This window comes from Antennarius striatus, chromosome 9 (assembly GCF_040054535.1).
Source record: "Antennarius striatus isolate MH-2024 chromosome 9, ASM4005453v1, whole genome shotgun sequence".
Lineage (NCBI taxonomy): Eukaryota > Metazoa > Chordata > Actinopteri > Lophiiformes > Antennariidae > Antennarius > Antennarius striatus.
The window spans coordinates 13,517,770-13,544,630 of NC_090784.1; the positions used below are offsets into that span (position 1 = coordinate 13,517,770).

At 38.4% G+C, this 26,861-nt stretch overlaps 2 protein-coding genes across 4 annotated transcripts; one reads left to right on the forward strand and one right to left on the reverse strand.

Moving 5' to 3' along the window:
* Window positions 1-3: 3 nt before the first annotated feature.
* On the reverse strand, window positions 4-16,423 carry tax1bp1b (Tax1 (human T-cell leukemia virus type I) binding protein 1b). Of its 3 annotated transcripts, XM_068323144.1 has the most exons (18): window positions 16,336-16,423; window positions 14,205-14,369; window positions 10,392-10,494; window positions 9,728-9,918; window positions 9,229-9,387; window positions 8,318-8,466; window positions 7,518-7,608; window positions 6,705-6,890; window positions 6,274-6,525; window positions 5,207-5,374; window positions 4,734-4,806; window positions 3,506-3,624; window positions 3,227-3,352; window positions 2,655-2,741; window positions 1,908-2,109; window positions 1,476-1,633; window positions 1,289-1,374; window positions 4-1,015 (listed from the first exon to the last, which is right to left on the reverse strand). In XM_068323144.1, the coding sequence occupies exons 2-18, from the start codon at window positions 14,340-14,342 to the stop codon at window positions 817-819; spliced, it is 2,487 nt and encodes an 828-aa protein (XP_068179245.1). In that variant the 5' UTR covers window positions 14,343-14,369; window positions 16,336-16,423; the 3' UTR covers window positions 4-816. The 3 variants fall into 3 exon arrangements, with proteins under 3 accessions (XP_068179245.1, XP_068179246.1, XP_068179248.1); XM_068323145.1 differs by lacking the exon at window positions 2,655-2,741; XM_068323147.1 differs by lacking the exons at window positions 2,655-2,741; window positions 3,227-3,352.
* A 742-nt stretch (window positions 16,424-17,165) lies between these two features.
* hibadhb (3-hydroxyisobutyrate dehydrogenase b) lies at window positions 17,166-24,904 on the forward strand. The gene is made up of 8 exons (XM_068323660.1): window positions 17,166-17,279; window positions 18,026-18,186; window positions 18,270-18,379; window positions 18,468-18,589; window positions 22,571-22,704; window positions 22,873-22,949; window positions 23,054-23,210; window positions 24,136-24,904. The coding sequence occupies exons 1-8, from the start codon at window positions 17,210-17,212 to the stop codon at window positions 24,292-24,294; spliced, it is 990 nt and encodes a 329-aa protein (XP_068179761.1). The 5' UTR covers window positions 17,166-17,209; the 3' UTR covers window positions 24,295-24,904.
* The last annotated feature ends 1,957 nt before the right edge of the window (window positions 24,905-26,861 follow it).

The following is a 26,861-nucleotide window of genomic DNA, read 5'->3' on the forward strand; positions in this document are numbered from 1 at the left end:
AGCTGACTTTGAAACAGACTTTATTAGATTGTATTAGGTACATGAAACTCACTTAACAAATCAGACATTTCTATGAATGAAATAACTTAACCATGTAAAAGAAGAACGAAGAGGAAACAGGAACATAAGCTCAGCATGCACTGATTAGCCGATGAAAAAGGGCTTGTTAAAATTCTGACAAAAAACCCCAATTAAATTATTAAAAATCATAAACACAAGGAATCAAGGCTCGCACAACATCATTGGCTTTAATTATCCTAAAATAGATGATCTGATGGTATATTTTATAATAATGGCTTAATGTAATTACTGAAGATTTATCCCTGACTGCATATCGTGCACCAAGGCTTCTCTTTATAAAGAATGTGAAAATTTGTACAATGATGTTTAAGGGCGGAACTGTTTGGTTGGATGTTTCAAATGCAAGGTTGGTAAACAAAATCTCTTTCCCTGATTCATGACATCCTGTTGGCTCCCAGATCTGTGGAACCAAAGTCGATTTACAGTCAGCATGTGAACATAGAGCAGTCTAACCTCCCAAATTATTCCACAACTCCAATTTAAGGGAAATCTGCCACCTATTTGAAAAACACTTGTCGACAGAGTCAGTAGCCCTACGATTTACACTGAATTACAATGTCATTTCAAAATGTCACATCACTTCAAAGTGTTTCTCTAAGTTGAAATAACAAAGCAAAAGTCAGTTTAGTCCTAAAGAGTGGATCTTCACACCGTTACATGCAGAGAAGAGCGCAGAGTGATTTATCTCAGTGGCGACAGGAAGTAGGCGGAGTGGACGTGCTGCTTTCTGTTGCTCTAGTCGACGCTGAGCGGGTGGCCATCGAAGTGAGTGAGCACATGATTCTCAAACACATTCTGGTCGTAGTCCAGAGGGAACTGCTCGCTGCACATGGGGCAGATTTTCCAGTGGCTCTCCACGTGTTCCTCAAACTTGTTCTGGTCATAGTTGGGTGGGAAGATGACTTCACACAGTGGGCATCGCTTCATGTCCATGCTGCACATGTGAAAAGGATAGGAAAACAGAAACAAAAAGAAAAGGTTGCTTCAAAATAGAGAAGTAATGATGTAGGCAAACAGGGGCAGAGGCTAATAGAGAGCATGTGTGATTCGACTTGGGTGGCCCACTGCTTGATTAATACCAACAAAACGGGTTGTGCAGCAGCACAAACATTTGGCACATGCTACAATACACAGGTTCAGAAAAATGTAGCACGCAGCAAACTTGGACAGCATTTACAAGAGCTTATGGATGTGACTTGAACGTTACCTAGGCTCAAAGCAGAAGCCAGTTTGTCCATCGTTAACAAATGGACTGCGAGTTTCAGTTGCTGCAGGAGGATCATTAGTATTATCCTGAAAGGGAAAACAAAATATCCTTCATGAAAGAAAACCAAGCATATCTGTGAAGACTTAACACGGTGGACACAATGAAGTCAGACTGTAGTGAATCTTACATCACTGTTGGTTTGCTTCTCCTCCGACTCTTCGTGGCCTTCTGGCCTGCTATGGTTTCGGGAAGGTTGGATGCACACTACATTACTGTCCCAGGAGGGTGGGCCCACAGGGGGCAGCCTAAGCAGCTGGTCAGCTGAGAGCTCCTCATCTTCTTCATCTGCAAAAAAGATGATTCAGACACGACTGTAAATACATGACTGTGTAGGTTCTCAGTTATCCCGGTCATGGTTATCCAAAGCCGTTTAAATCAATCCACTGCACTTAAAGAAAGGTTCAGAAATGAAGACTCCTCTAGGATGAGAGGCGAAACGTCTTCAAGAAACTTTCTAAAAGTCCAGTGGATTGATTGAACAGCTTTGGACTGTAAATAAAAATAATTTATTTCTGCATTTCCACAAAAATGTTAGCCTGTTTCTGAAAAGAAAACTAACCCTTTGAGTCGGAGACGGAGTAAGGGTTCCCAAAATGCAACTTGCTGGGGCTTTGAGAGACCAGAAGAGGAGTGGGGGCATCTTGGGTGTATGGGACAGGGTACTGCAGGAATAAAGGCACACTGGACTGGTTACTCTCCAAACTGGTTTTCTCACCTCCCGCCTGCTCTCCCATCTCGCTGTTACTGGCCTGATGACGCTCCTGCAGAAGAAACAGATGCATTTACATGATTCTGATAAAAACACAGACCAGAGGCAAAAACAAATGTTAGCATGGGCATAAACCTTTTTTTCTGAGGAGCCAATTTAGTTTCATCTGTAAATGCCTGTCGACATATCAATACATCACTGTTTTCAGTCACACGCAGCACTGAAGCTCTGACTTTTTGTTTTTTCTTGCTTAATCAGAGCTTTCATGAAAAAAAAAACTCTTCTTGTTTTCAAAGGGAAAAGGACGCTGCGTTTTATTGATGTTAGTTGCAGACGCCAATTTAATTTACAGTCTAAACCTCAAATTGAGTCATTCTGCTCCTCTTAGCTGCAACAACATTACACTAAAGCAATATTTCAGGCCAGTGAGGACCTTACTGTGGTTTGAAGTAATTGAATGGAAAATAAGAAGTTATTTACTTTGCTTCAACAATTAGAGACATATTAAACATAGACCAGATCAGGATTGAGAAAACCAAAAAGGAATGGGACTTTTCAGGCAATTGTAAAACGTGGAAATTGAAAGCTGTGACCAACCCCTTCCAGTTTTTCCTTCTCCTTCACAACAAGTGCTAGAGCGTCTTTCAATTCTTTCAGCTCCCGTCCCTTCTCAGCTACCTGGCTCTGACATAAACAAAAGAAGAGGACAAGAAACACAGTCAAGCGTCAGACATCTGACATGTGCTGCTGATTTGAAACTGCATTATTGAAATGCTCTCAGAACTCAGAGCCAGACATTAAGTCATCACAGCCGTAAAATGCATCCCTTTGCAGAGGACTGATTTATCTACAATAGAGCTTAAAGTGACACAGCCCGTTTGGATTCTTCTGAGACACTAAGCAAATATCCGCCAGACTTGAGCCAAGCACAGCATTAGCCAAGCAACTGGAGATGACTCCACAGAGCCACGCTTTGCTTGTTCCTGACATAAACACCAGTAAAATGTCGTCTCACAGATAAACCTGCTCATAAACAACACTGTCAGAGCAACTGAGAGATGGTATCAAAGGCTCAGTCCCTGAGGTAGGCCAGCCACAACCACCAGGGAAAGCGCAGAAAGTGTTCAAAGGGAGCAGCGTTACCGGCAGCTGAATGAAGGCGAACCAACCTTGTAGCGATCTTCCTCTGACGCTAACTGCAGTTTCAGGTTCTCATTTGTCTTTAACTGTTCCTTAAATTTCACTTCCATCTTGGCCAACTCATCAGCAATCATGCAGCTACGATCCTTCTCTTCCTATAAAGCAATCATAAATTAATCAAGCCCTCTCTTCAAGTTTCTTTTGTCTTTTACTTTGAATAGCACATTCCAAATATTTCAACTTTGGAGAACACAGTTCTTTGACGATAGGGTCTGAACATCACGGTAAGTAAATGGTAAGATTCTTACCACCAGCATCTGTTTGCATTTCCTGTACTTGTCGTTCCGATCGGACGCCTCCCTGCTGATGCCTTTGAGCTTCTCCTGGATGATGGCCTCCAGCATTGGATCAGCAGACCCTGGACTTCCTGTAAAGACAACACAGTTTGCAAATAATTTGCTTAGGAAACAAGTCCGTTCTTCTGTTTATTCTTAAAAAGTATTTTGAATTACTCGTATATCTAACTAGCTATTACAATTTCTCTTGACTTTATGACAATGGCTCTGATGCTGTCCAACCATTACTGCTGGCTGAGAAGCGCTCATTGACAAAAATGGGCCAGCACCACCAGCAACACTGACAACCCCAAAGGAACTGTAATAAACATTTTCGTTCAGCCATGACCACTTGGATTTCTGTTTCAATTTGAGAACCCCTCCAACAAGACGTTTTCAGACGTTTTACCTCCAAACTTGACTGCATCTCAGGCAACAACAAGGAGGTAATACAGACACCTAGCCAGAACCGTGTTAGGACGGAGTAACAAGAACCACCTAGAGACAACATCAGCAAAACTAAGATAGTGGTGATGGATTTCCAAAGCAGAAAGATTCCACCATGTTGATACAGTTGTTCTATCAGTTTGTAGTGACCACAAGTGTCTTATTTGCAGTGATGTATTGAAGAAGTGGCCCAGGGAGCTTAGTCTTTAATCAATTCTCACCCTTACCCTACAACATCCTTGATCAATAAAGGTACAGTACGTCTTCCTCTCTTTTATGCAACCTGTATGGCACAAAACTCCGCCAAGCAAATTTATGAAGCCTCTTATGCCCTGACCACCCTACTGCCACTGACTGTTTAGGACAAACACGGCGTTTTCAAGTAGCCCTTTTACACAAAGGACTCATTCTAGTAGAGAAATCATTCCATACCAATTAGAGTAGAGCACTTCAGCTGATCATCACAGATGATACCATCTCAAAAGCTAAACATATGTTCTGCCTGCCTTACCAAAAATCATCACATTTTTTCCAGAATTATAATAGCATTATCCTCCTTACAAATGCACATGCAGATGTGCAAACAAATAAACAATAAGCATCAAACACATAGTCTTCACCAACACTTGGTGGAGGTAGTAGAATTATTGATTAATAACAGACAAATACAAAGTATAAATTAATTGTCTGGACAGCTAACAAATCATCAGTTTGAATATCATTCTTCTGTCTGTAGCTCACAGATGTAACGTACCTGGCACGGATGTGTCTGGACTCACTGAGGCAGGGATTATTGTGGCTTCTTGTGCAAAGCTTCTTTTCAGCTCCTACAGACAAGAGAAAAAGTGTCAAAATCACTTCAATGAAGCGCAAATTAGAGCAGGCATGGTTGGCAAGGCTAATCAAAAACATATCAATACAAATAGAAATTGCTGAAAACAAGAAATCAAAATTTTACAGTGAATTATATATTTGTGTATTTTATAGACTTTTATTCAATTCATGTAAGAAAAATAACCACGATTATAAGTTAAAGAAGCACATTGAATGTTGAAAAATAGGAATTTGCCTAATCTTTTTCCAATCAAAAAAGAGAGTAGGTCCTTTTAACTCTGAGGAGACTAGTGACGAGTGATAGGCAGGAATTGGTGACAGAAATTGAGTCCAAGTTCAGTGCTTTCACTGGAGAAGTGTACAGTATGTGTGTTGGTTTCACGTGGGCCCTACCCCTTGATGTTCAGAGAGTCTAAGCACTTGTTTTTGCAGTCGCTGACATTCCTTGTATTTCTCCTTGTAGTGCTCTGCAGCCATGTGCAAACGCAGCTTCAGGTCCTCCACCTCTCTCTGCAGCTCCATTACGACAGCAGGATCTGTAGTTTCTTCTTCTGTTTTGGTCTGGTGACAACAAACATTACCAAAGAACAGATCAAACATCAAGCACAGCAATGAGCCAACTGATGTAACGTAGAGAGGTTATGTGCTACAAAACAAGTTCTCCTGTTTTTCATTTAGAGTATTGTAGATCTGGTCAGGTCTGAGCTAAGAAAGGCACAAGCAGTAAATCCCCCCTCAACAGATTTCATTATCATTATTGTGTTGTGTTTGACCAATTGTGTTAGGACAATAAAAATACAATGACGTCCAATCTTTCAATTTAGTTGTTCTGTGAAAACATTTTTGTATTTAAATATACAGTATATATCGCAATAAAAAAAGTAAAACGTATCTTTGTACTTTGCAGCATTCATGGAAACTACAAAATATTTCATTTGGGAGAAGAGAGTGTACTTTTGATAGGCACAAGATTTCTGCAAACAATGATGAGAACGGATTCCTTGGCAGAGGTAACATCACGTCAGCTTGAGGTGTAAAGACTTGCAGAGCTCATACAACATTCCACTGTTCGTACAGATCTGCATCTGTACCCAAATCTACCATATTTGCTTTTTTTGAAATTCTGAAAGATAACAGTATGTCACATCCATCAAAGGATTATTGAACCTCTGTGTTTATAAGATACACAATAGAAGTACTTCCAGGTTTCTTGCCCTGATCTTTACAATGGATTCTTTTTTTAAAATCAAGATCGAGGTATTATCCTATGAAAAACTAATGATAATGTAAAAAGAAAAAACAAAAGAGGAACACCCTGTCCAAAGTTAAAGGAAATGGAACAAATTCCTGGTGGCACCACATCATCCAGAGCCCTGGCTCACACCTTATCAAGTTTCAATGAAAAAAAAAAACAACAACAAACAAACACAGCCTGTTAGTAGACTGATCATCATCCTTACAGCTTCCATCTTGGCCTCTGCCTTCATCTGTTCTACCAGACACTCCAGACGGACGCACTGTGCCTGAGCATCAGCTTTGGCCTGGCGAAGGGCATCAGCCTCCAGCTTCATGTGGTAGAGTTCAGACATGGTCCGGTCGCGGGTGCTGGAGGCATCCCGCAGCTCAGCAGCTAACAAGGAGGACTGCTGCTGGTTTGCCTGGAGCTGCTCCTCCTTCTGCCGCAGCTGCTCCTTCAGGGCCTTCATATCTCCCTGCATGAGGCCGACCATTAGAGATGACAATTAATGTCATTATATAAATAGTTTTTTTCCTTTTGTTATCATTTAGACTCTTCATCTTATCTTATTAGCAAAATAATCAGTTCAAATAACACGGAAAACAACTTGACAAACTTTGACTTTTAATGAATTCAAAGCAAAAATCTTTTTACCAAGGAGGGAACTTTGGCCAGGATCTCTCTATACTGTTTCTCCTTCTCAGTGAGACATGCCTGCAGGCGTCCCACCTCCTCTTTGAACTGAGCGATGGTGTTTTCTTTGTTCACATCCACTGACTTCAGCATCTGCAGCTCTGCACTCAGCTTAGTATTCTCCAGCTCCCGGTTTTTCAGGTGAATCTGAAACACGCAAGGCCACATGCAGGCAGAAGACATTATAAAACATGAGATTGTTGGCTTCTGCCTGGTTTATACAACGCAAATCATGATCATGTACAAAGTACGTATAACTATTAAAATTAATGTTGCGTGAACTCAATTAAAAAAACAACAACTGGGATAGGCCCATAAAGTTTTCTTTCTGCAATAGCTCCAGTGTGATGTTGCAAGTGAAATAACGTATAGCTTTTTGGCTAGATTTCCATGACGACATTACAACATGTGGTGCTCCCAGTTCCTGTGCAAAGCTCACCACAAAAAAGACACAGAACCACCAAACGGATCAGAAGATTACAGAATAAGCCATGCCCTGTTCAGACGACTAGCTCGGGAAGGAACGTGCGAAATAAATACACCAGGAAGAAACATTAAAGAAATGACAAAATAACCAAGAAAAATAATCATCAATTTAGGAAAATCTAATAAAATCAAAAAACTGTCATATCCAGACATGGAACACAATGATCATGTGATCTGAAAGAACATAGCCAGTACCTTCCAAAATCCTGGGATCATATTTTGTGCTATTAATCTTTATGTGATAATGAAACTCTTGTCCATACATTATTATACTACACAGGACATTACCTTGTAGAGCTCCTTCTCATCTTTCTCATTCTTGAGATAAGACTCCAGTGCCTCCTTCTCCGTAGTAAGTTTCTTCACTCTATCCTTGAGACTGAAAAAAATGTCATAAATACTGTTATACACAGTGGTGGGCAATACATCTTGTGAAAATGTCCACATGCGACATTTGTAATAATTTGAACTAACATCCCGTGACTTAGCCTGACCTACTTTCAGGGTAGGTTAGGGTACCCTGAAAGTAGTACCTGACTAGTGCATAGACTAGTGCATATGGAGAAGGCCAGTGTAAGTAAGATCATAGATCAAAGCTAGTGCATAGACAGCTCAAAGCACTAGCTTTGATCTATGGTCTTACACACACTGGCCTTCTCCCACGTCTTTCTATGTTATCCGGTTCGAGTGCACAACAGTTGAAATTTGACCTTGACCTAGTTTTCTCAAAGTCAAGATCATCATCTAATTTTCATCCCCTTTGCTGCCCGAGTAATGTGCTTTTTGTTTGCGCAGATATTTGGTAGATACAGAAGGAAGGACGAACGAATGAACGAACGGACGAACACACAAACGCTGACAATTACAATACATCACTGCTTTGAAGCGAGATGTAATTATGATCTTTTCAACATTTATGCCATTTTTTATTCAACATTCAGACAAAAACAGCAAACTGTGTTTACTACTGAATTGATTTTACAGTTAAACATATTTAGAAGATGATGTCTTAATAACCTAATTATTGCAAAATGTTCCTTAATATTTTTTTAAACAATGACAAATAAAATTCTAAAGTTTCATCTTACTTGTCCAGCTCAGTTTCCTTTTTAAGGCCCTTCTGTGTGACTTCAATCAGATCCTCCTCCAGCTGTAGAACTCTGGATGTGGCCTCTTCCAGCCTCCTTTTCACCTCCTCTTTCTCCTCTTGAAGGGATTGGGAAGAATTCTGCACCTCCTGGAAGACAATAAAATATAATACTTGACCCAAAACAAAAGATTCAATCCAGCAGAGGAGATATTCCACTACATTATTTGTTACTCCTTCCATATGAGAGGTCAAAAATTAATAGTAACCTTCTAGTGTATAACTTTCAACTATAGAATCTAAAATTGCTTATTAAACAATTTTCATGTTTGAAATGAAGAATCAAGAAAAATGACGTTTTTTTAAAATTTATCTATATTACAATTTGTTTATAGACAGAATTTTGGATTCTTTATATTCACACAACATAAAAAAAATCATATAAAAGTATGGTCATAAAATTAACAACCACAAACCTGTAATCATGTATTCATCTGAAAGCCATTCTAAAACCATCAAATTTATGGCAGAGAACAGCAATATGCATTATTCCTGACACTGCTTTTAAAACTTAATGTTATGCTGTAAAAAGCTGAATTCATATCTGTCGGAATGTAATTTATACTTTAAGTGCATCATAAGTTTTGGTACCTCTGTATGTTTTGCAGTCTTTCACTAGGGGGTGCTAAAGCACTATTAGGACAGATAAGTATCACCATCAATCATGTGACTGAGTACTTTGAGTGGTATGCTCAGTTCTGTTCTTCTATCTACAACAAAGAACAGCAATTCTTTTATGACAGAAAAGGCACAAGGCCTTTTGCTATTAAAACAGAAACACTTCTTCCCTCTCCTCTTTATGGTGTCACTCTGTCTGCTTCCAAAAGTTGTCTAAATCCATTCTCTGCTTACTTGGTTCTCTCTTCTTAGCTGGGCGCATGTTTTTTTCTCCTGTTCACACTCCTTCTGTAAGGTCTCCTTCTCAGTTTCCAGCTGGCTCTTCTCTTGCTGCAGGAGGGCCATGTTTTTGACCAGCTCCTCTTTCTCTCGCTGGGTTTCTTCCACCTTTTGCTGCACATAAAGTTAAATTGTTCAAGATGTTCATTGCACTAACAAAGTAGTCAACCGTGCTCAAATGCTCCACTGGACTTTAAAGAAAGTTTCTTGAAAACATTTCGCCTCTCATCCAAGAGACTTTCTTAAAGTCCAGTAGATTGATTTAAACAGCTTTGGACAAACATGACATGGATAACTGAGACCCTACACAGACATAGTCCATTGTGCCCATTCAGTAAACATTATTGTTCACTACTGTACATGACGTCCTTATTAAACTAGCGTGAAGTCAGAGAATGGGACAACTAATTAAGAACAGGACACGTATATATAATGTTGCCAAGGCAGACCGTACCTCAAGGAAGCCTGCCTTGGTGGTGACCACCAGGATGTCAGAGTTGCACTCATCCTCCACAGTCAGCAGTTCATCTTCTGAAGGGCTGCTAGCACGAAACTGGAATGGCGTGCTCGCTCCCCTGATCTCCCCTTTGTGGGTCACATAACAAAACTGATAGAACTCACCATCATCATTGGGCACATAATAACCTGGGGAGGAAAGGCATCTAGTCAGTGAATCATTGTGTGAATCAAAACAACCATAAAGCCACCCAGTCCATACTGTGTATTTATTCTCAAGTGAAAACAAAGCAGTTATAACTTTGAGATAAGTGTCCTTTCCTCAGTTGTAACTCTAAAGTGTGAAAGTATAACTTATAGAAGTAAAAAAGCATGCTTTGGTGGTTCTGTGGTCTGAAACACACACCACACCTCTTCAGGGTTATAGGGTTTAAATTTAGAAAGGATGTATTTCACCATTTTTTTTCTAAATCTCCATTACAGAAAAAAGTATGAAAGACAAAAACACATAAACTTGTGGGTCATTAACCTCAGAAAATATCAGTGGGGAACATTTCTCTTTCAGCTATATCCACCAATTTGGAAACAATCCTCTGAACAGACCTCTGATATGCGGTTATTAAAAGGTGTCAAAGTTATATAAAAGTATGGTATAATCTTACCCTGAAAGACCACCGTTCTGTAGACCGCTGTGCCTTCAACATAGTTCTCAGGAAGAGGTGACCACAAGAATGTGTAATAGTCCCTCGCTGTGCTCCAACCAACCTGTGAGACATTGTGGGGAATCCATTCAAGCAGACATTCCCACCACATCAGTGTAGGATAATAACAATGGAGGATTAACAGGGAGACTTCCTAGAATCCACACAGTGCCACTTCCAAAATATCTCCAATCGGTTTATTACGGTAATCATGTGGGATGTGATGATAGTGTAAGGCATCGCAAACTGTGATTTTTTATTTTTTTTCTGAACAAGAAAAGTGATCACTTCTTTAACCACTCCAGCTCCTCATCACCACGTGCATGTGGCCTGGCCCTGGTCATGGACAAGCCCAACTGTGAAAATGTAGCTACAACTCACTTTGAACAGGAAGAGGAAAATAGGTGAAAATTTTATACATAGGTGACTTGAAAATGAAAAGCAAAATGTAATTCTATTTGCATTTTATGTGTTGTTAACTGATGGTTGATGAGGGGGGAGCATAGAAAATACATCCATAACTCCAGCCTGGTGCCATAAAACTGTCAAACAAAATCAGAGTCACATTGAGCTGGCTGGCTTGGTGTGCACACTCAGGCACACTTACGAATCCACACCAGGCCATGTCAAACATACCCATTACACCAACCACTGCCTTGTAGATAAAGTTATGTGATGTAAATGTAAAAGTTTTACCTAAACTAAACAATAAATGTTGGTGTATACAGATTGCAGTTTATGTACTGCTAAAACATATGTTTTTGGTTTGTTTCCACTATGTGAGTACTTTTCTTTCTCACCTGCATTCAAGCTACAGCTACAATACCACAAGTGTTCATCTGAGTCACAGATAGAAAGCCCCAGTGCTCCAGTCACTAGTGCAGGACCAGCCTCCAGCAGTAAAGAACAGGAAGCAATTAAAACATGCACCTAGTTAGTGAGTGTCATTACTGAAGGCTAGCCTTTACCAGTCCACTCATTAAAGCTGCAGAGGTGGTGGTGGGTGACAGGAACTCCTTTACTTACAACAGACTGGTCTGCTATATACATGTAAGGAGAGGTATAGACATTGCAGAAAAAACTGGACTGGTGACTGGAACACAGCTTCTGCGCACTGATAACAAAGACAACGCTGCTTAAGTCAAAGGCAGAAACTAAATGAGTCATTTAATGCAACAGATATCTCTGTCAAAAATGTCACCACTAGCTAAGAATAGTCATATTTCTGCAAGAAAGCCAAAAGAAGCCCATGTCAAGTTGGCAGCAGCCGCAGGATGTAAAGTATTGTCTCTGTGCCAGTCAGACAGTATAAAATCAGGAACAACCTGCTCATTAATCACACAGAGATGTGCTGGAAGACAGGTTAATTATAACACTGCTAGCTTTCTCCTAGTCCACCTAAACAGCATGTCCCAACAACATTCCTCCCTGAAGGAACATGGAGTTCCCATCACACAGTAGCACATGTTCCAAAATTAAAGGGCCAACAGCTGCTCTTCTCCACATGCAAACATGAACCAGTCTCCCATCTATTAATTTTCATTGATGAGCAAACAAAAATGATAAGTTTAAATTACATGTACAGGATTCAGCATCATTAAAATCAAAATAGAAATGCACTAAAGTGTTAAAAAAAATAACAAGAAATTGCTCGTATCCAAACAACTAAGGGTAATCATTCGCTCACGCTGGATCAATGTGTAGCATATGGAAGTACCTTTGTAAAAGCCAAGCTGGCACCAAACTTCACATCTGTCAGCACTGATATGAACATTTACGTGATTCACAATCCTGCCCTCAGCTTTTCCGCTCAAGAATTTGGTGATTTTATACTCTGCAGTACCAGTTGGTGCCTACCTCAAGGCTAAACATAATGTGATGTGGAATTCAGCTATGACGGAGTGTTGAATCCAGCATTCAAACAGCCTCTAGACATTACTTGATTTACTTACAATGGTCTGACGTGACCTTTTTTCTCAGGAGGATTGGTACAAATCTCTATCGATAACATCCAGTTCATAAATCCACAAAGAATTATCATTGATAATACACACTAAATAAATAAAATAAATAACAAACATAGAAAGTGTGATAAGATGTGTTTCCTGTGCTTTATTCTCATGTGTGGTCGATAGAACAGAATGTCGGTCTTGTAGAGCCAAATGTTTCACACACTTTCGAATACAGCTGGGCATAGCATGTGAATAGTGTGATAACCATGTGTTAATAAATAAAATGTAATAATAATGACAAAAATACTCTATAAAACAAACCCTGACTTAAGTTTTGGGATGCTGTGTAAAATGTAAGTAAAGACAGTACTCAATAATTTACAAATCACTAAAACCAATAGTGGAACTGAAAAAAAGACTTAAAAATTAAAATTTAAAATTAAATTGTTTGTGAAAACAAAATTTTGCAAAGGTAGCATGTTTCAAAAATGATGTAACAGACTTATCTTTTCCACTGTGTTGAATCACCTCCTTTTTTTAACCGGGACAATGAGTTCAGCAGCAAAATGTGGTTTGTCATTTATCTTACAGGAAAAGATGCTGTCTGCTTGTCAGTGTATGTAGCCCCAACTCCTTTATATATCCTTCAGCACTAATGGTGCCCTCAATAGCATGTGCAGGTTATCCATGCTATGTGCTCTTATGCATCCCACATCACCAATGATGCTGACAAAACTATGCAATGACAGCAAGGCGAGCAGTCTACCTAGAGGACTTCTAGGATTTTTCAAGAATGATTTCAAACCACAGGACAGTTCTCTGTTTCAAGAAGTGTTTCTGGAAGCGTTTCTGAATCCATGTCGTGGCATCTACCTCAGAATCCTGTCTGTTTTCAATACAGTGACATCATTGACAGACTACTGTCTGTTTTTAATACGGTGATGTCAACAAAAAAATCTTATAGGTTATAGTAATGGCAACTTCAGAATCATGTCTGTTTTCAATACAGTAACATCTGATGGTCTGAAGGTTTAATACTGATTTTGTAATTTGTCTATTGTGTACATATTTTTTAGAGTCTCTGAAAATTTCAATGATATTGTCACAGGGTACACAATGAAATTTCATTTCACATTGAAAATCTTTGCAATTAAATTATTAAAACATTATTCTAACTATTGCACAATTTGCCAGGGCAGTCTCTCACTGAGCGGTGAAACACTGTGGTGAAAACAGCAGTCTAGTGATCATAGTATGTATACTGAAATATTGAATACAGTGAAATTCTTTCTTTTAAGCTTTCATGTCTTTGATTATGACTTCTTTTATGAAATTATTACCAGACTATTTAAGACTTGTAATAAAAAATACAAGCCAGTAATTCAGCACACACAATCATCTGATTAATTTTCATCTACAACCATATCCATGATGAACACTCTAAGGTGTGTTGAAGGTCAGAGTGTTCTGTTCCATGTGCCAAGTATATTTTTAAATGACAATGGCAATATCCAATATTATTCAGTTGTAGTAACCACTGAATTAATCATGTTTTTAGTAAAATCAAAGTAATGTGTGATTACTGCTGAAATAAATTTGGAAGTATAGATATAAAGCATTGAAATGTACAGATTCAAAGACCGTCTATCATGTTTGGATAGTCAATATTTTCTTTCAAATGTTTTTGAGATTTTTTTTTAGTATATTGTTAATAATATGCTATGCTTGGTACTGTAAATTACTCCAAAACAGTTTATAAATCCAACATCTGTGTTTTCTTGTAAGGCCTCTATAATATATGGTATTTCGGAGGGTCATTCACCTTGAATATGCCAACCCAATCCTTTGGATGTGGCTTGATGAACTGTGTCAGGGTGTAGTGACACTCCAGGGCAGCATGGGGCAGGTAACTCCTCCCCACATTCTGGAAGATGACGTGAGCAAAGTTTGATGTGTCCATGTTGGTATTCAAATCACTCAGCAGGAGCTGCAAAGTACAAGACAAAATATATAATTACAGCAGACATAATAATTAAAGCAGCGAGTCAACACTAGGCGATGCATGAGATGAAGCAAAGAAGAAAAACGCTTAAATAAAGAAATATTAAAAAATGTCTATCTTCTGCATAGATTGAGAACTGTTCATTTGATCTCAATCACAAATGTCTGGTGCAATTCGGGCATGTGACATGTACTCAATGGGGGGTGGGGCTCAAGCCTGCACTCAGCTTAGTGAGTGCAAAAAACACAAAGTCAGTTAACATGTACAATATATTTCATTCTCTGAAGGCACAAAGCTCCAATATCGCAGACATTTTTACATCAACACTGTTATTACTGTACTGCTGCTGTTCAGGTGACATTACACCATGCATCATCAACTTTGTCCTTCTTCAACCATTTAACATTTTCTGTTTACTTTAAAGGCCATGGACAATGGAGAAAATGGCTTAAAGTCACTGCCTAATTCAAACTCTATATTTATAATTATTTCCCATGAAAGTGGCTGATTGAAATACTTTTGCCAGTGATTACCATAACTAAATATACTTAAATGATCAGATTCATGTCATTCATGAAGTACTTTAATCAAAGCAGTCACATGGAAAAAGCCTGAGACGGGCTCCAATGGAGCTGTGACCCACAAAGAGGACAAGCTGATGAAGATGAGACGACTGCGATCATCTCGTCTTCAACAAAATAGATGGATCGATACGGTGTTGCATTGTGAAATCCAGGAGATTGAAAAGGGCATCCAACATCAATTTTACATTAAGAAACCCTCATGAGGTCTGTGACAGAAACGTTTACATCTAACATAAGCTTAGACATAACACAAGTAGAAATAAGATAATTACACCTTTCAAGATTCATTTAATTGGTTTAATTTGTGTGTAATATTTTGCAACTACATGAAGACACTGATAACTAATGAATATTTCACTGTTGCCATTTTTCTTTATGATAAATAGTATGCTAATTTTCCAATATACAGAATATTCTTATCACAGAGTTTCTGACTGTTAAGAGAAGTATACATTTTTCTTTAGTCAGGCATCAACATGGTAACTTATAAATTATTTGAATCTAAAAAGGAAATCTAATGCTGAAGCTACTAAAATTTCCCAAAATGCATCGGTAACCAAACAACAGACAACGGCGTACAGTATCTGCACTAAAACCTTACTTACATTACGGTTACTAACCCTATATGCGTATTAATTAGGATTTTCACCACTTTAAGTAAAATAATAAATGCGTTTCGTATTGCTACGTCATTTTCGACATATTATTACAGTATAACTGTGTCGTATTCAAATATTGTATCTATATTTAAACTTAACCTTTAACACGATCATACTATGAACGCTCGCACTACTTTTGCTGGGCCTCAGCTGATTTTAAAAAAAAACAAACACGCAATCAACGTCAGGCCTGTGGCAGCCTTTACTACATATAGTTGTGGTTGACAACAACTGCAACATTTTTCATTCTGATGAAATAAATTGACACGGAGTAGAAATTTGTTTAAGAACATGGCTAATAAGAGAAAATCCCAACTGACAATTGCAAGCTACGAAGCGAGGCCTGAAGTGAAGTCACTGATCCTATCTCGCTAGGAGAGCTACGACGCTAGCAAGCTAGCGCTTAACTACACCAGATCACACTTAAAACAGTTGAAAACAAGATCTTTGTATAGTGTTTATGGACTACTAACCCACACTCATCTCGATTATGTAAAACCGTTGCATGAAGTAAAAAAACTTTACAACATCAACATAGACAAACAGTCGCTAACTACAGATAAATGTGTTCAACCGGAGGACGAGCGTAGCTAATGTAAACAGCGACGTTCTCTCACGAGGTAGCTTCCACAAGACTTGAAAAACGGACAGGATATCAACAATCGTTGTGTTACTAAGCAGGATTATGAAAATTAACCTTGAACGTACCCAACTGCCATGTTGTACTGTGGCTGGAATCTGAAAGTATAATGAAAACAATTGTTGACGCAGTTCAGTGCTTTCCCGTCTTCTCTTCCTGGAATAATAACAACATACGTCATTTCCGGGACCTGCTTGGGAATATCCACCGATCTAATGTTAAAACACAAAAGCCATTAAAACAATGTCAAACAAAGATTATAGTGTGAACTTAATTTTATCTTTATCTGTATAATAATTTATATAAGTACTAATTACGCAAATCACTGGATCATAATGACTCTGATGCATTGCTAATACAGTGTAACTACTGAACTTAGTCCACAATAACGTCATCATTCATCACTTGATTGTATTTTATAGTTACGTACTATCTGATGGTATTGTGAAATAAAAATAAGACACCTCATTTTAAAAACGTAAAATGTCATGACATATCGACCTACTCGAAATACAAAATACAAAATAGTACTTATGTAAAGTAAATAGGCCACACTTTCAAATTAGCTCTACGTGTCAAAATGTAATTATTACTGTTTAAATAGATAGTTTAAATATATAAAATACCGCCACTGAAGCCGGTTGCGGCTTTTGAAAGAAGCTTTTAAAAATCACTTAGAACCCAAGTAAGCTTTCGATGTGTATTATCAACAGTAGAACATTACCATTAATATTACAATCATCGGGGGATTGCGTCTTCCTCAAACGTAAATGTACAAAGAATGCACCGTCTTCAATGACGACGCACCTCCGGGAACCCTCCCCTAAATTTCATTGGCTAAATTAGAAGGCCCGTGCTGGCCTTTCTGCTATTTGATTGGTTGCATAAATTGTCATTGATACACGTTTGTTTCGTCATACGTAAGGTCACAAGGAACTAAGAATGGCGGCTGTGTTGAGAGGCACTCGTTACCTAGTTGGAAAGTGTATCAACCATGTTGACTTTGCATTCGGTAAGAAGATCCAAGGGATAGTCTGTATGCATTTTGCACCACACTGCGCGACGCTAAGATATTCGAGTTGTTGCATGGATGTTGTTGGGGACACAAAAAGTGCACTTTTTGTCTAAAAATGTTCGGAGATGGCTTAACATTGAGACGGGAGTGAGCTCTGAAGTACATTCCTTCTCTTTTGGCTGTAGATTCTTTTACTGAAGCAATGGGATCATACTTATAGCCTCTCGATTGATTTATACAGTCGCTGAAGTGTGAATGTTAATGTCATTGTGTCCTACTGTATACAGTATATGTATATAAGGAGAATTATTCGTTGTCCCTCATGTTAAGGATTTCAAGAATAATGGAAGGGTTCCTTTACAGCTTCTGCAAAAGATTAACGATAGAGCCTCTTCTTTGTCCATCATATTCTGTGTGTGGTTAAACAAATAATCAAAGAACCTCATCCAGTGAATGTATTTTTTTAAACGTTTGTTTGAACTTCAACAGGATGTAATCGTCCTTTTCTTTTGAATTCTAGGTGTTGTGTTATCAGGCAACGATTTAATTGAAGTGCATACCTTTAATTTAATTGATGTTTGAAATATCTGCAAAAAAAATACACCTAAGACCTTAAATAAATCCTGTAGAAAATAATAAGTATGCCTGCTGGCTAACAAAAGTGAACACACAGTTTTGTCCTTGAAGGTGTTACAAGCATTCCAGGTGTTATCGTTCATTCATCTGACCTTTTAATGTTGTAGTTTCCACAAGGTCTATGGCCTCAAAGACACAGGTGGGGTTTGTTGGGTTGGGTAATATGGGAAACCCAATGGCAAAGAACCTGCTGAAGAATGGATACCCAGTCGTTGCTACGGATGTGTTCCCAGAGTCATGTAAGGAAATACAAGAGCTGGGCGCTCAGGTAAGAGTGTAAAATGTTCATAATCAATTTTAAGTAGTTTTCATTTGTTGTCTTCTTACCTTGTGGTTTTGTGTGTTTTTCAGATTGTAGATGATCCTGCAGAGGTGGCAGAAAAGGCTGACCGCATTATTACCATGCTCCCCTCTAGTCCCAATGTCATAGATGTGTATACTGGACCCAATGGCATTCTCAAGTACTGTACACTTTGTTTTTTCTCTAATACTGATGTAATAACCTCCTGGAGTTAAATCAGCATCTTAGACGTATACTTTTTTCAACAGAAAGGTAAAGAAAGGCTCACTACTCATAGACTCCAGCACCATTGACCCTGCTGTTTCAAAGGAAATGGCTACTGCTGCTGAGAAGATGGGAGCAGTTTTTATGGATGCACCTGTATCAGGAGGTAACTTTTATTGTTTGCAGTGCAATATAGGTTGCGTAATATTTATTACAATTCCCTAAACATTTTTATACGTAAACTTAGTTGTGTCTTAATCCAGCTAAAGCCATGCAGAGTAACACAAAACTCCTCCCAAGTTTGTTTAAAGATGTTTATATAAGTCTTAATTCAACTACTGTACATCTATTTTATTTACTTTGTGCTATGAAGAAAACTCATTCAAATCACATAAGGTCGCAACTAAGTCTGGTTTTTAATCGTGAATAATTTAATAATTGTAATAATTATAATAATTATTTGGCCACTAAAATTGTGATATTTTTATGCTGTATCACTCACCTCTGTCACCAGCAGTAAAAGAAAATGGAAGTCTGAGGAAACAATATAGGAAAAGTAGGAAAAATATACATAAACAATTATCAGTTTGGTCCTATGTGTTTTCTGTAGTTCAATCAATAAACTCATCATTTCAGTTGTAAATTATTGAAAAGGTAGTTTCTCTGGTCTGGCTTGTGTGAGAAGGAAGTCCACTATACATCCACAACTGCCAAAGAAAAAACTGTAATCATTTGTAAATCCTTTCAGACAAAGCATTCAGTTACAACTCAATCTCACTCAATGTTGAGCAGAAATGTATGCTTTTTGAATGTGATGCCAGGAACATATGTAAAAGGTTCATGGAAACAAAAAACTGGGAAATTTGTGCAACGTGTAAAAAGCCACCTGTTTTAAACATTCCACAGGTTAAACAGGTTGATTGGTAACATGTGGTGGTATCACCACTGGCTATGAAACATGTTATCCCCCAAATGTTCAGGTATTCACAAGCCAAGATGAGAGAGGGGGTCACCACTTTGGCACACAATTATGTGGAGGAATTTTTACATGGACTCCAAATGGTCTGAAATTAATTTGTTTGAAACCTTTTTTATAAACTGGCTTTTATTTGTGAATACATGTTTATGCTATAGTATGTGTCAAATTCTCATACTCCTGGGGCAGGGTGATGACTAAATTCCACAGTTGCCTTTTTGTATGTCATATTGAACTTGAAACAATATTGAACCACGTGGTCAGTATATTTTTATTTTAGCACTTATGTTTATTTAGTTTTGATCCATTTTGCTACATTTAAGGATGATGAAGCGCAGAATTAACATCCATCTAAAACAAACCAGTAGAAGGAGCAGTTTTGTCTGCACAAATGTTCCTCGCTGTAACGTGTGCAGTCTTTGCTTTCCTTGGGGGGTCCGCACAGAAATGCACAGGATGTTTGAACTTTGCCTCATCAATGTCAGAGCAGCCACTTTCTTTCAATTGATTTTGGTCAATTTTACAGCCTGGCCTCAGAGATTAGCGATGATTTATATGCTTCCGTCTTGCTGTAGTGTACATATTTTAAAGTTGTCTAACTTTGTAAGGGTGTGTGTGTGTGTGTGTGTGTGTGTGTGTGTGTGTGTGCGTATGCGTGTGTGTGTGCGCACATGTGTGTGTGTGTGTCGGTATGCGTGTGTGTGTGTGTGCGTTGGCAGTTTTACTAGAGCAAACTGAAGTGTGTGTCAGATTTTGATGCATCATTTTATTCAGGTTTAAGCTTCTAAATGTAACTTTTTGAACATCTCCAGTGGTCAAACGGAAATCAAAAGAAGAACAGTGGCGTCGCACCAAGTGTTTATTCCACCGTGGTTGAAGCTTAAATATAAAAGCACACATGGAGGTGGGGACATAATTGAGTCAGCATGTGTCTGATGGTTTTTATTGGTGTGAAAAAATGTACAGACCAGATGAGATACTGCCATGTTTCATTTTGCCTCACACAAATGGTTACCTTACTGAATACTGGAATAGAGAGAACAAATAGTGAAGGGGAATGTTTGATTGGGAAAGAAACTTGAGGTAATTAGGTAATTCTGTCATTTTATATTACAAAAACTAATGGGAAGTGAATACAATCATATTGTCTGTGTTTTCTTAAATATTTAACTATTGCCTCTTTACAGTCCGAGGCAGAAAAGTTGGGTTACTGATTTTCATTGTATTTTTGCAACGAGTTTTTTATATTTGTTGAGTAGAGGCAAAGTATATAACAAAAAAATACAAAATGTGATCTGTGCCCATCTCAGTGTGTTTGAATATTTTTAATGTCTTTTTTTAAAGCCTTGAAAAAACAAGACAATTCCAACTTGTATTTTACTATTCTTTATTATTTATGTGTAACGCTTTTTAAAGTGTATTAAAAATTGTAGTTTCTGTCATGTAAAAATCTGTATCATATTAAACTTACAATATTTCCACATACAAAAGGCACAAATAGTGTCTGTGTTCAATATTAATGAACCTTCTTGAGAATGAATTATCAAACTGTCAGGTACACTCTGCTGACGTCCTGCCCTGGATCTCAAAATGGTCAATGTGTCTGTCAGACTGCCTGAATTGCGAAGCCCCAGTGTTTACTCCAAAATATCTCCAAATGATCTAAATATGTGGCTGCTGAAGTTAAAATCACTCACATGTTTTGAATTTAGTAACAATGAACTACAATTGTCCAATCGTTGTGAAACATGGAGGAGGTGGAATTATTGTATGGGATTGTTTTGTGCATGTGATGTTGGTGAGTCAGCGTAACACAAAAAGTCCGTCAATGCGAAGAAAATCGTGATATTTCTTAAAGTTTTATAGGAAATAAAAACCTTATTTCTCAAAGACAGTGGATCAGTCCACAAAAAACCTTTGGGGCATCCTCTGACATTTGGCCTACACCAGTCACCAGAAGTAGAGAAGCCATCCCAGAATAAAACAAACCTTCACACAGACGATAGATAATGTAATGAAACGGTGCTGCTTATTTATTTGTACTATTAAAAATTAGCCGATTGTAAAGAATCGAATAAATAGTGGTTGCCGTATTTTCCCCCTGGAGTTTAGTTTTATATCTCTGCTCTCAACGTGTTTCTGAAGGTTTTGCCCATTTTAAAGGCATGCATAGTGATTGTCCCACCCAAGAGACATACGTCATTCATATGTGGATCTTCGTGCTTCGGAGTATGTTGTAGATTATCACAGTTTCTAGCGATTCAAAGTATGACTCATTAATTGACTTCTACGAAGCCGGTTAAAATGACTGTTTTACATATGTTGTTAATTAATGTGTTCAAACTGTTTTATTTCCAATCTATTCTGGATTTCATTTATTGTATAAGGTAATCCAGTCAGTTTCTAATTAACTAATAAATCTGCATTCTTAAGACAAGATTTCTCAATTTATGATAAAGTCATAATTGTTAAATGTAATTGCTGTAACATTATGAATTAACACATAATTCTCGCTTTTTGCACACACAAAAAAAAATTCAGCAATCCGATACATTTATAAACTTCAAACTTTGTCCTTTCTTGGCTTGATTGTTGTACCTCCTGCTTGCCGCAGTCATTGTAGATCCCAGTTGGTGGAAAACGCTGCTGACTTACTGCTCACTAGCACTGGGAAGGAGGAGAATACCTTGATCTGTATCTTCAGTCTTTCAGTAAACTTCAGGATTAATTATAACTGTGTTGGTTTATTCTTTGGCCCTTGTGTGACTTGCATTGGGTTACTGTATAAAACACGGAGATTTTATAGCCATGTGAGCTTGAAAGAACCATCAAATGTCCAAATGCATCCAGAATCTGTTTGTAAAACTAGACAAGCCCTGACTTTTGTGTCCCAAAACTTTGGATTAACTTCTCCAGTAAAGAAACAGAATTTTAAGGCTTGCTTTTATTACATAAATGGATGGTATTAGTCTGTATTTATGGTACAATAATTTGTACTTTTTCAGGTATAGTTTACCTTGTAGTCTAAACTTGTTTGTAGCACTTTTTGTTACTACGTTACATATTCAGGATCATTGTTTCAGAAGGACTTCACTTAGACAGATCCACAAATCCCTGTGTATCAACTCTCTCTGCTTGTTAATGTATGTAAATATTCTGTCTCATTGCCAGGTGTGGGTGCTGCCAGTTCTGGTAAACTGACTTTCATGGTTGGAGGAGCAGAGCAGGAATTTACTGCAGCCCAGGAGCTGCTCAGCTGCATGGGAGCCAATGTGGTGTACTGTGGTCAGGTTGGAACAGGACAGGTACGAGCCTGGTGTGCACGGTTTCCAGTGTGTTTGACATTAAGAAAAGAAACTTTTTTGGTAGTAAATCTGCTTGAGCAGTCAGTTGTGTATCCAAAACTGACCACATGAGTTCATGGGTAAATGGTCTTGCATTGATAGATTGCTACCATTCTCATGTCCTTGCAGGCTGCTAAAATCTGCAACAACATGCTGTTGGCCATTGGAATGATTGGGACCTCAGAGACGATGAACCTGGGAATCAGGTGATCACGTTACCTTGGTTACTCACAGGCATCATAAATCATGCCGATAAATCTGGCAGCGGTGAAATTTGTTCTGCTAACATGGAATTTGTCTTCACTCACAGACTTGGTCTCGATCCCAAACTGCTGGCCAAAATCCTGAACATGAGCTCCGGTCGGTGCTGGTCCAGTGACACCTACAACCCCGTCCCTGGAGTCATGGAGGGAGTCCCCTCTGGAAATAACTACCAAGGAGGCTTCGGCACCCAGCTAATGGCTAAGGTCCGCTTTCTGTATACTTGTTGCTTTTTCTTCTTTTTTTTAACCTGGAGTTAGTTTTGATATTTATTGTTATCATGAACATTTAATCTCAAAATAGAAAGTAAGCACTAGTTATTGTTAAAAAATAATTTTCTCATACTAGCCCTATATTCACAGAACATAAAGATATAAGTTTATTGTTTTACCATTAAAATGTATAACATTTCCATAACAAAATTTCCATAAATGAGTGTAGGCCATTTTTTTATATATCTGTGTGTGTGTGTGTGTGTGTGTGTGTGTGTGTGTGTGTGTGTGTGTGTGTGTGTGTGTGTGTGTGTGTGTGTGTGTATAAAAATATGTATTTTGCTTAAAATTCTAACAATGATGTTAAAATCCAGAGAATTCTGTAACCGCAAGAGGAAACCTTGTTTCATTTTATCCCTTCAGGGATGAGGAACAACGTGTGCGAATGTTACTGAACGCAGCTGTAATAAAACTTTACATGTCGCCTTGTCTGCGAACATTTCTGATCCAATCGGGTCAGATATTTATTTGAACAATGGTGACCTTGAGCACAACAACTCTTATGATCCTATGCTATGATTTCATTTTATTATTGGGAGAACCGTCGCTGGATGTATTGTTGTCAATCAATGACACATCTGACATGCAGTATAAGTTGGTTGTTTCTCATATGTTGAACACGTGTAACTTCAACTGCCCTAGTGAAAAAAAAGAATTTCTATCTTCAGTCTCACCACTTAAAATGATGCAGGGAATTGTTAGTATTTTACACCCCTCTGTAAAGGAGATCAAGCCCATATTGTTACAACATAAAGAATAATCCACTGTCGTGTGTACACCAGTGGCTTTGGTTTTATAATTCACTTTTCAGTTCTGATGGTTTTTTTGAACTTTGTTTGCTGTTTTGCTTTTTTTTCAGGATCTTGGACTGGCGCAGAACACAGCCACCAACACAAAGACCTCTGTCCCTCTCGGCTCTTTAGCCCATCAGCTTTACCGAATGATGTGCGCACGTGGTTACGCCAATAAAGATTTCTCCTCCGTATTCCAGTTCCTGCGCGAGGAGGAGGGCCAGTAATCATGTCAGCCGCCACCCCATCCACAGCCTCGCCAGGTCCTGGTCCAGCAAATGACTGAGGCGAAATATTCGAGTATATTTCTCCTTGAGGGCTTTTACCACCACAGAGCAACGGATCATGTGTGCACTTATCTCCCTTGGAAATCATATTGTCTAGCTGATGTAGCCTTTTTAAAATGCAACACTCCCTTCGAATTTAGGAGAAAATGAATTGTAAGCTTTAGAGAGGATTTGAAAACTCAGCAGACAAGTTTCAGTAACGTCCTCTCTGGTTCTGAAGGAATCATCAGATTTCTCCACACATGCATCTATTATCTGTGATCATTGTTGTCGTTTTCTGTTCTTATATTTCTCGACATTGTTACTGTTACTGTGGGGGGAAGGGTGTCATTCTGTTAAGAAATAAAACTAGTCACTGTCAAAGCACATTTCTTTCAAATTTTAATGTTTTTTTTTTTTCTGGGTTTGGATTTTAAACTACACTAAACTAAAATGTAAAAAATGAACAGTGCATTCAGTGATGTGTGATTACCAGTTGGATTATTGGAACTACTGTGTTAAAGTTTAAGACTTTACTAACATCACAAATAAACAAAGGCGAAGAATATGTTACTGGTGAAGACGGCTGCTGTTTGAACGGTACAACTTTCCATTCCAGTCTGGGAGCTTTAGTGAGTGAAATGGTTCCCAAATGTTCTAGTTTGCGCCGTGCGTCGGATCCACTCTGTCACTACAAACTGTTCTAATGATGATACACTCGCTGCAGGAGCTTTTCTGTGATGCATGTTCACCAATAGAGAAAAGAAGCAAGGCCGATGCTCAGTAACCCAGTTTCATGCTATAGGAAACAAAGTTGTGGCCGACAGTCGCATCATATTTGCTGTCATTTGGGCATATGGACCTCTTCTCTGATCCGACTTAGATCAGGCCTGGGGGCCGGTATGTTTCTGATCTAGTGTGCCAGGAGCCACCGAGGGGCCAAGATGCCATAGGTCATACGATCACTAGACAAACCCATAAAAAGTCCATTAAGCACTGTAGGCTGAGAGCTGTGTTGTCATGTGCTTGATAGGTGCTGCAAACAGAGCCCCTCTTTGGTCTCATTCCTCCAACACTTGTTCTTCTCACCGACATCATTGCTGTTCGTGTCGGAGATCTGCTCCCATCTGTGGGTTTTAGTCCTGATGTCAGCCTTTATTTAAACTTATATCTGATGAAAAGTTTTCGAAATCGGACCAAACGTCTGAAAGAAAAGGGAAAAACTCGCGATGAGGTTGTTTGCTGTTGTTGGTGTCTGTGTTCACCGCTGGGCCTCTCTGCGTCCCTGCGCGTTTTTGTTTTTTATTGTTTACACCAAGTCCAAAAAAAGCGGACGTTAGTTTGAGAACCTGTGGGGGTTTGTTCCACATCCAAGCTTCTTAATTTTTTCCTTTGTTAATATTTGCTTGCTTAATTTTTTTTTTACATTTTGCGACGTTCTATAGGCGACGGTCCAGAGCCGTTCTGTGTATTCTTGTCTTCTTGGTTTTATTTGTGGTCTCCTTGTCGATCGTAAAATAAACGTCTTTGTTCTGTTAAGCCTGTAGTGCGCATTTTATTTATTATATTTTTTTTAAAAACTACGGACTGCTGCTTTTTAAAGAACTGTAAATCACATAACAAACAGACGAACAACAAACTAATAAAAGGGATCAGCAAAGTAATCAAACTCACTGCAGACTCAGTCCGACCATTCTAAAATGATTGGACATGTATAGTTAGAGAGACAATAAAACCAACAGGACTGTTTGACCGCCGGACCAAAACATTTAAAAATATAATTTTGCTTTAAAAAAAATCTTTTTCGGGCTCTTTGGGCCCATACGCGTGTTATTTTCAGCATTTCGACATGTATTTCAATAAGATGTTTGTATAAGATAATTAAAAGCTTCGAGTAAGATCAGCAGTATTTATAATATGAGTCCAGCCAGTCAATTGTGTTGACCTACTGCTCAGGTTAGACAACCTGATAATGAAGCGGTGTGTGTGTGTGTGTGTGTGTGTGTGTGTGTGTGTGTGTGTGTGTGTGTGTGTGTGTGTGTGTGTGTGTGTGTGTGTGTGTGTGTGTGTTTTAAAATCAGAGCAAGAACTAATTAAACCCTCTTTTTTTTCGACAACTGTTTCTTTTGTTCTTTTGCTGGGGCCTCTATCCTTTAACTGGCTCTTTAGACACACACTACACACTGATTTCAAACCAAGCATTTTTTTATTTTTTTGTCCAGAAGGGTCGTACTGTAATAGAAAATTAAAAGTCGATCCGTAAATTTAAAACTATCAATGTAATAGAAAAAAACACGGGAACCAAAAGCCACATGAAACATGATTTTGTCGTGAAATCTACACCGCTTCTCGCTCTTGCCCACAAAATATGAACTTGACTCATAAAGATTTACAGCCTCAAAAGGTGGGAAAACTATAAAAAGGGAAAAAAATTAAAGAATAGTTGAAGTTTAGATGGGGATAGAGCGGATGTGGCTTTACCTCACAAACGTAAAACAAAAAATGTACATTTTTCTTCTTCCGTCAGT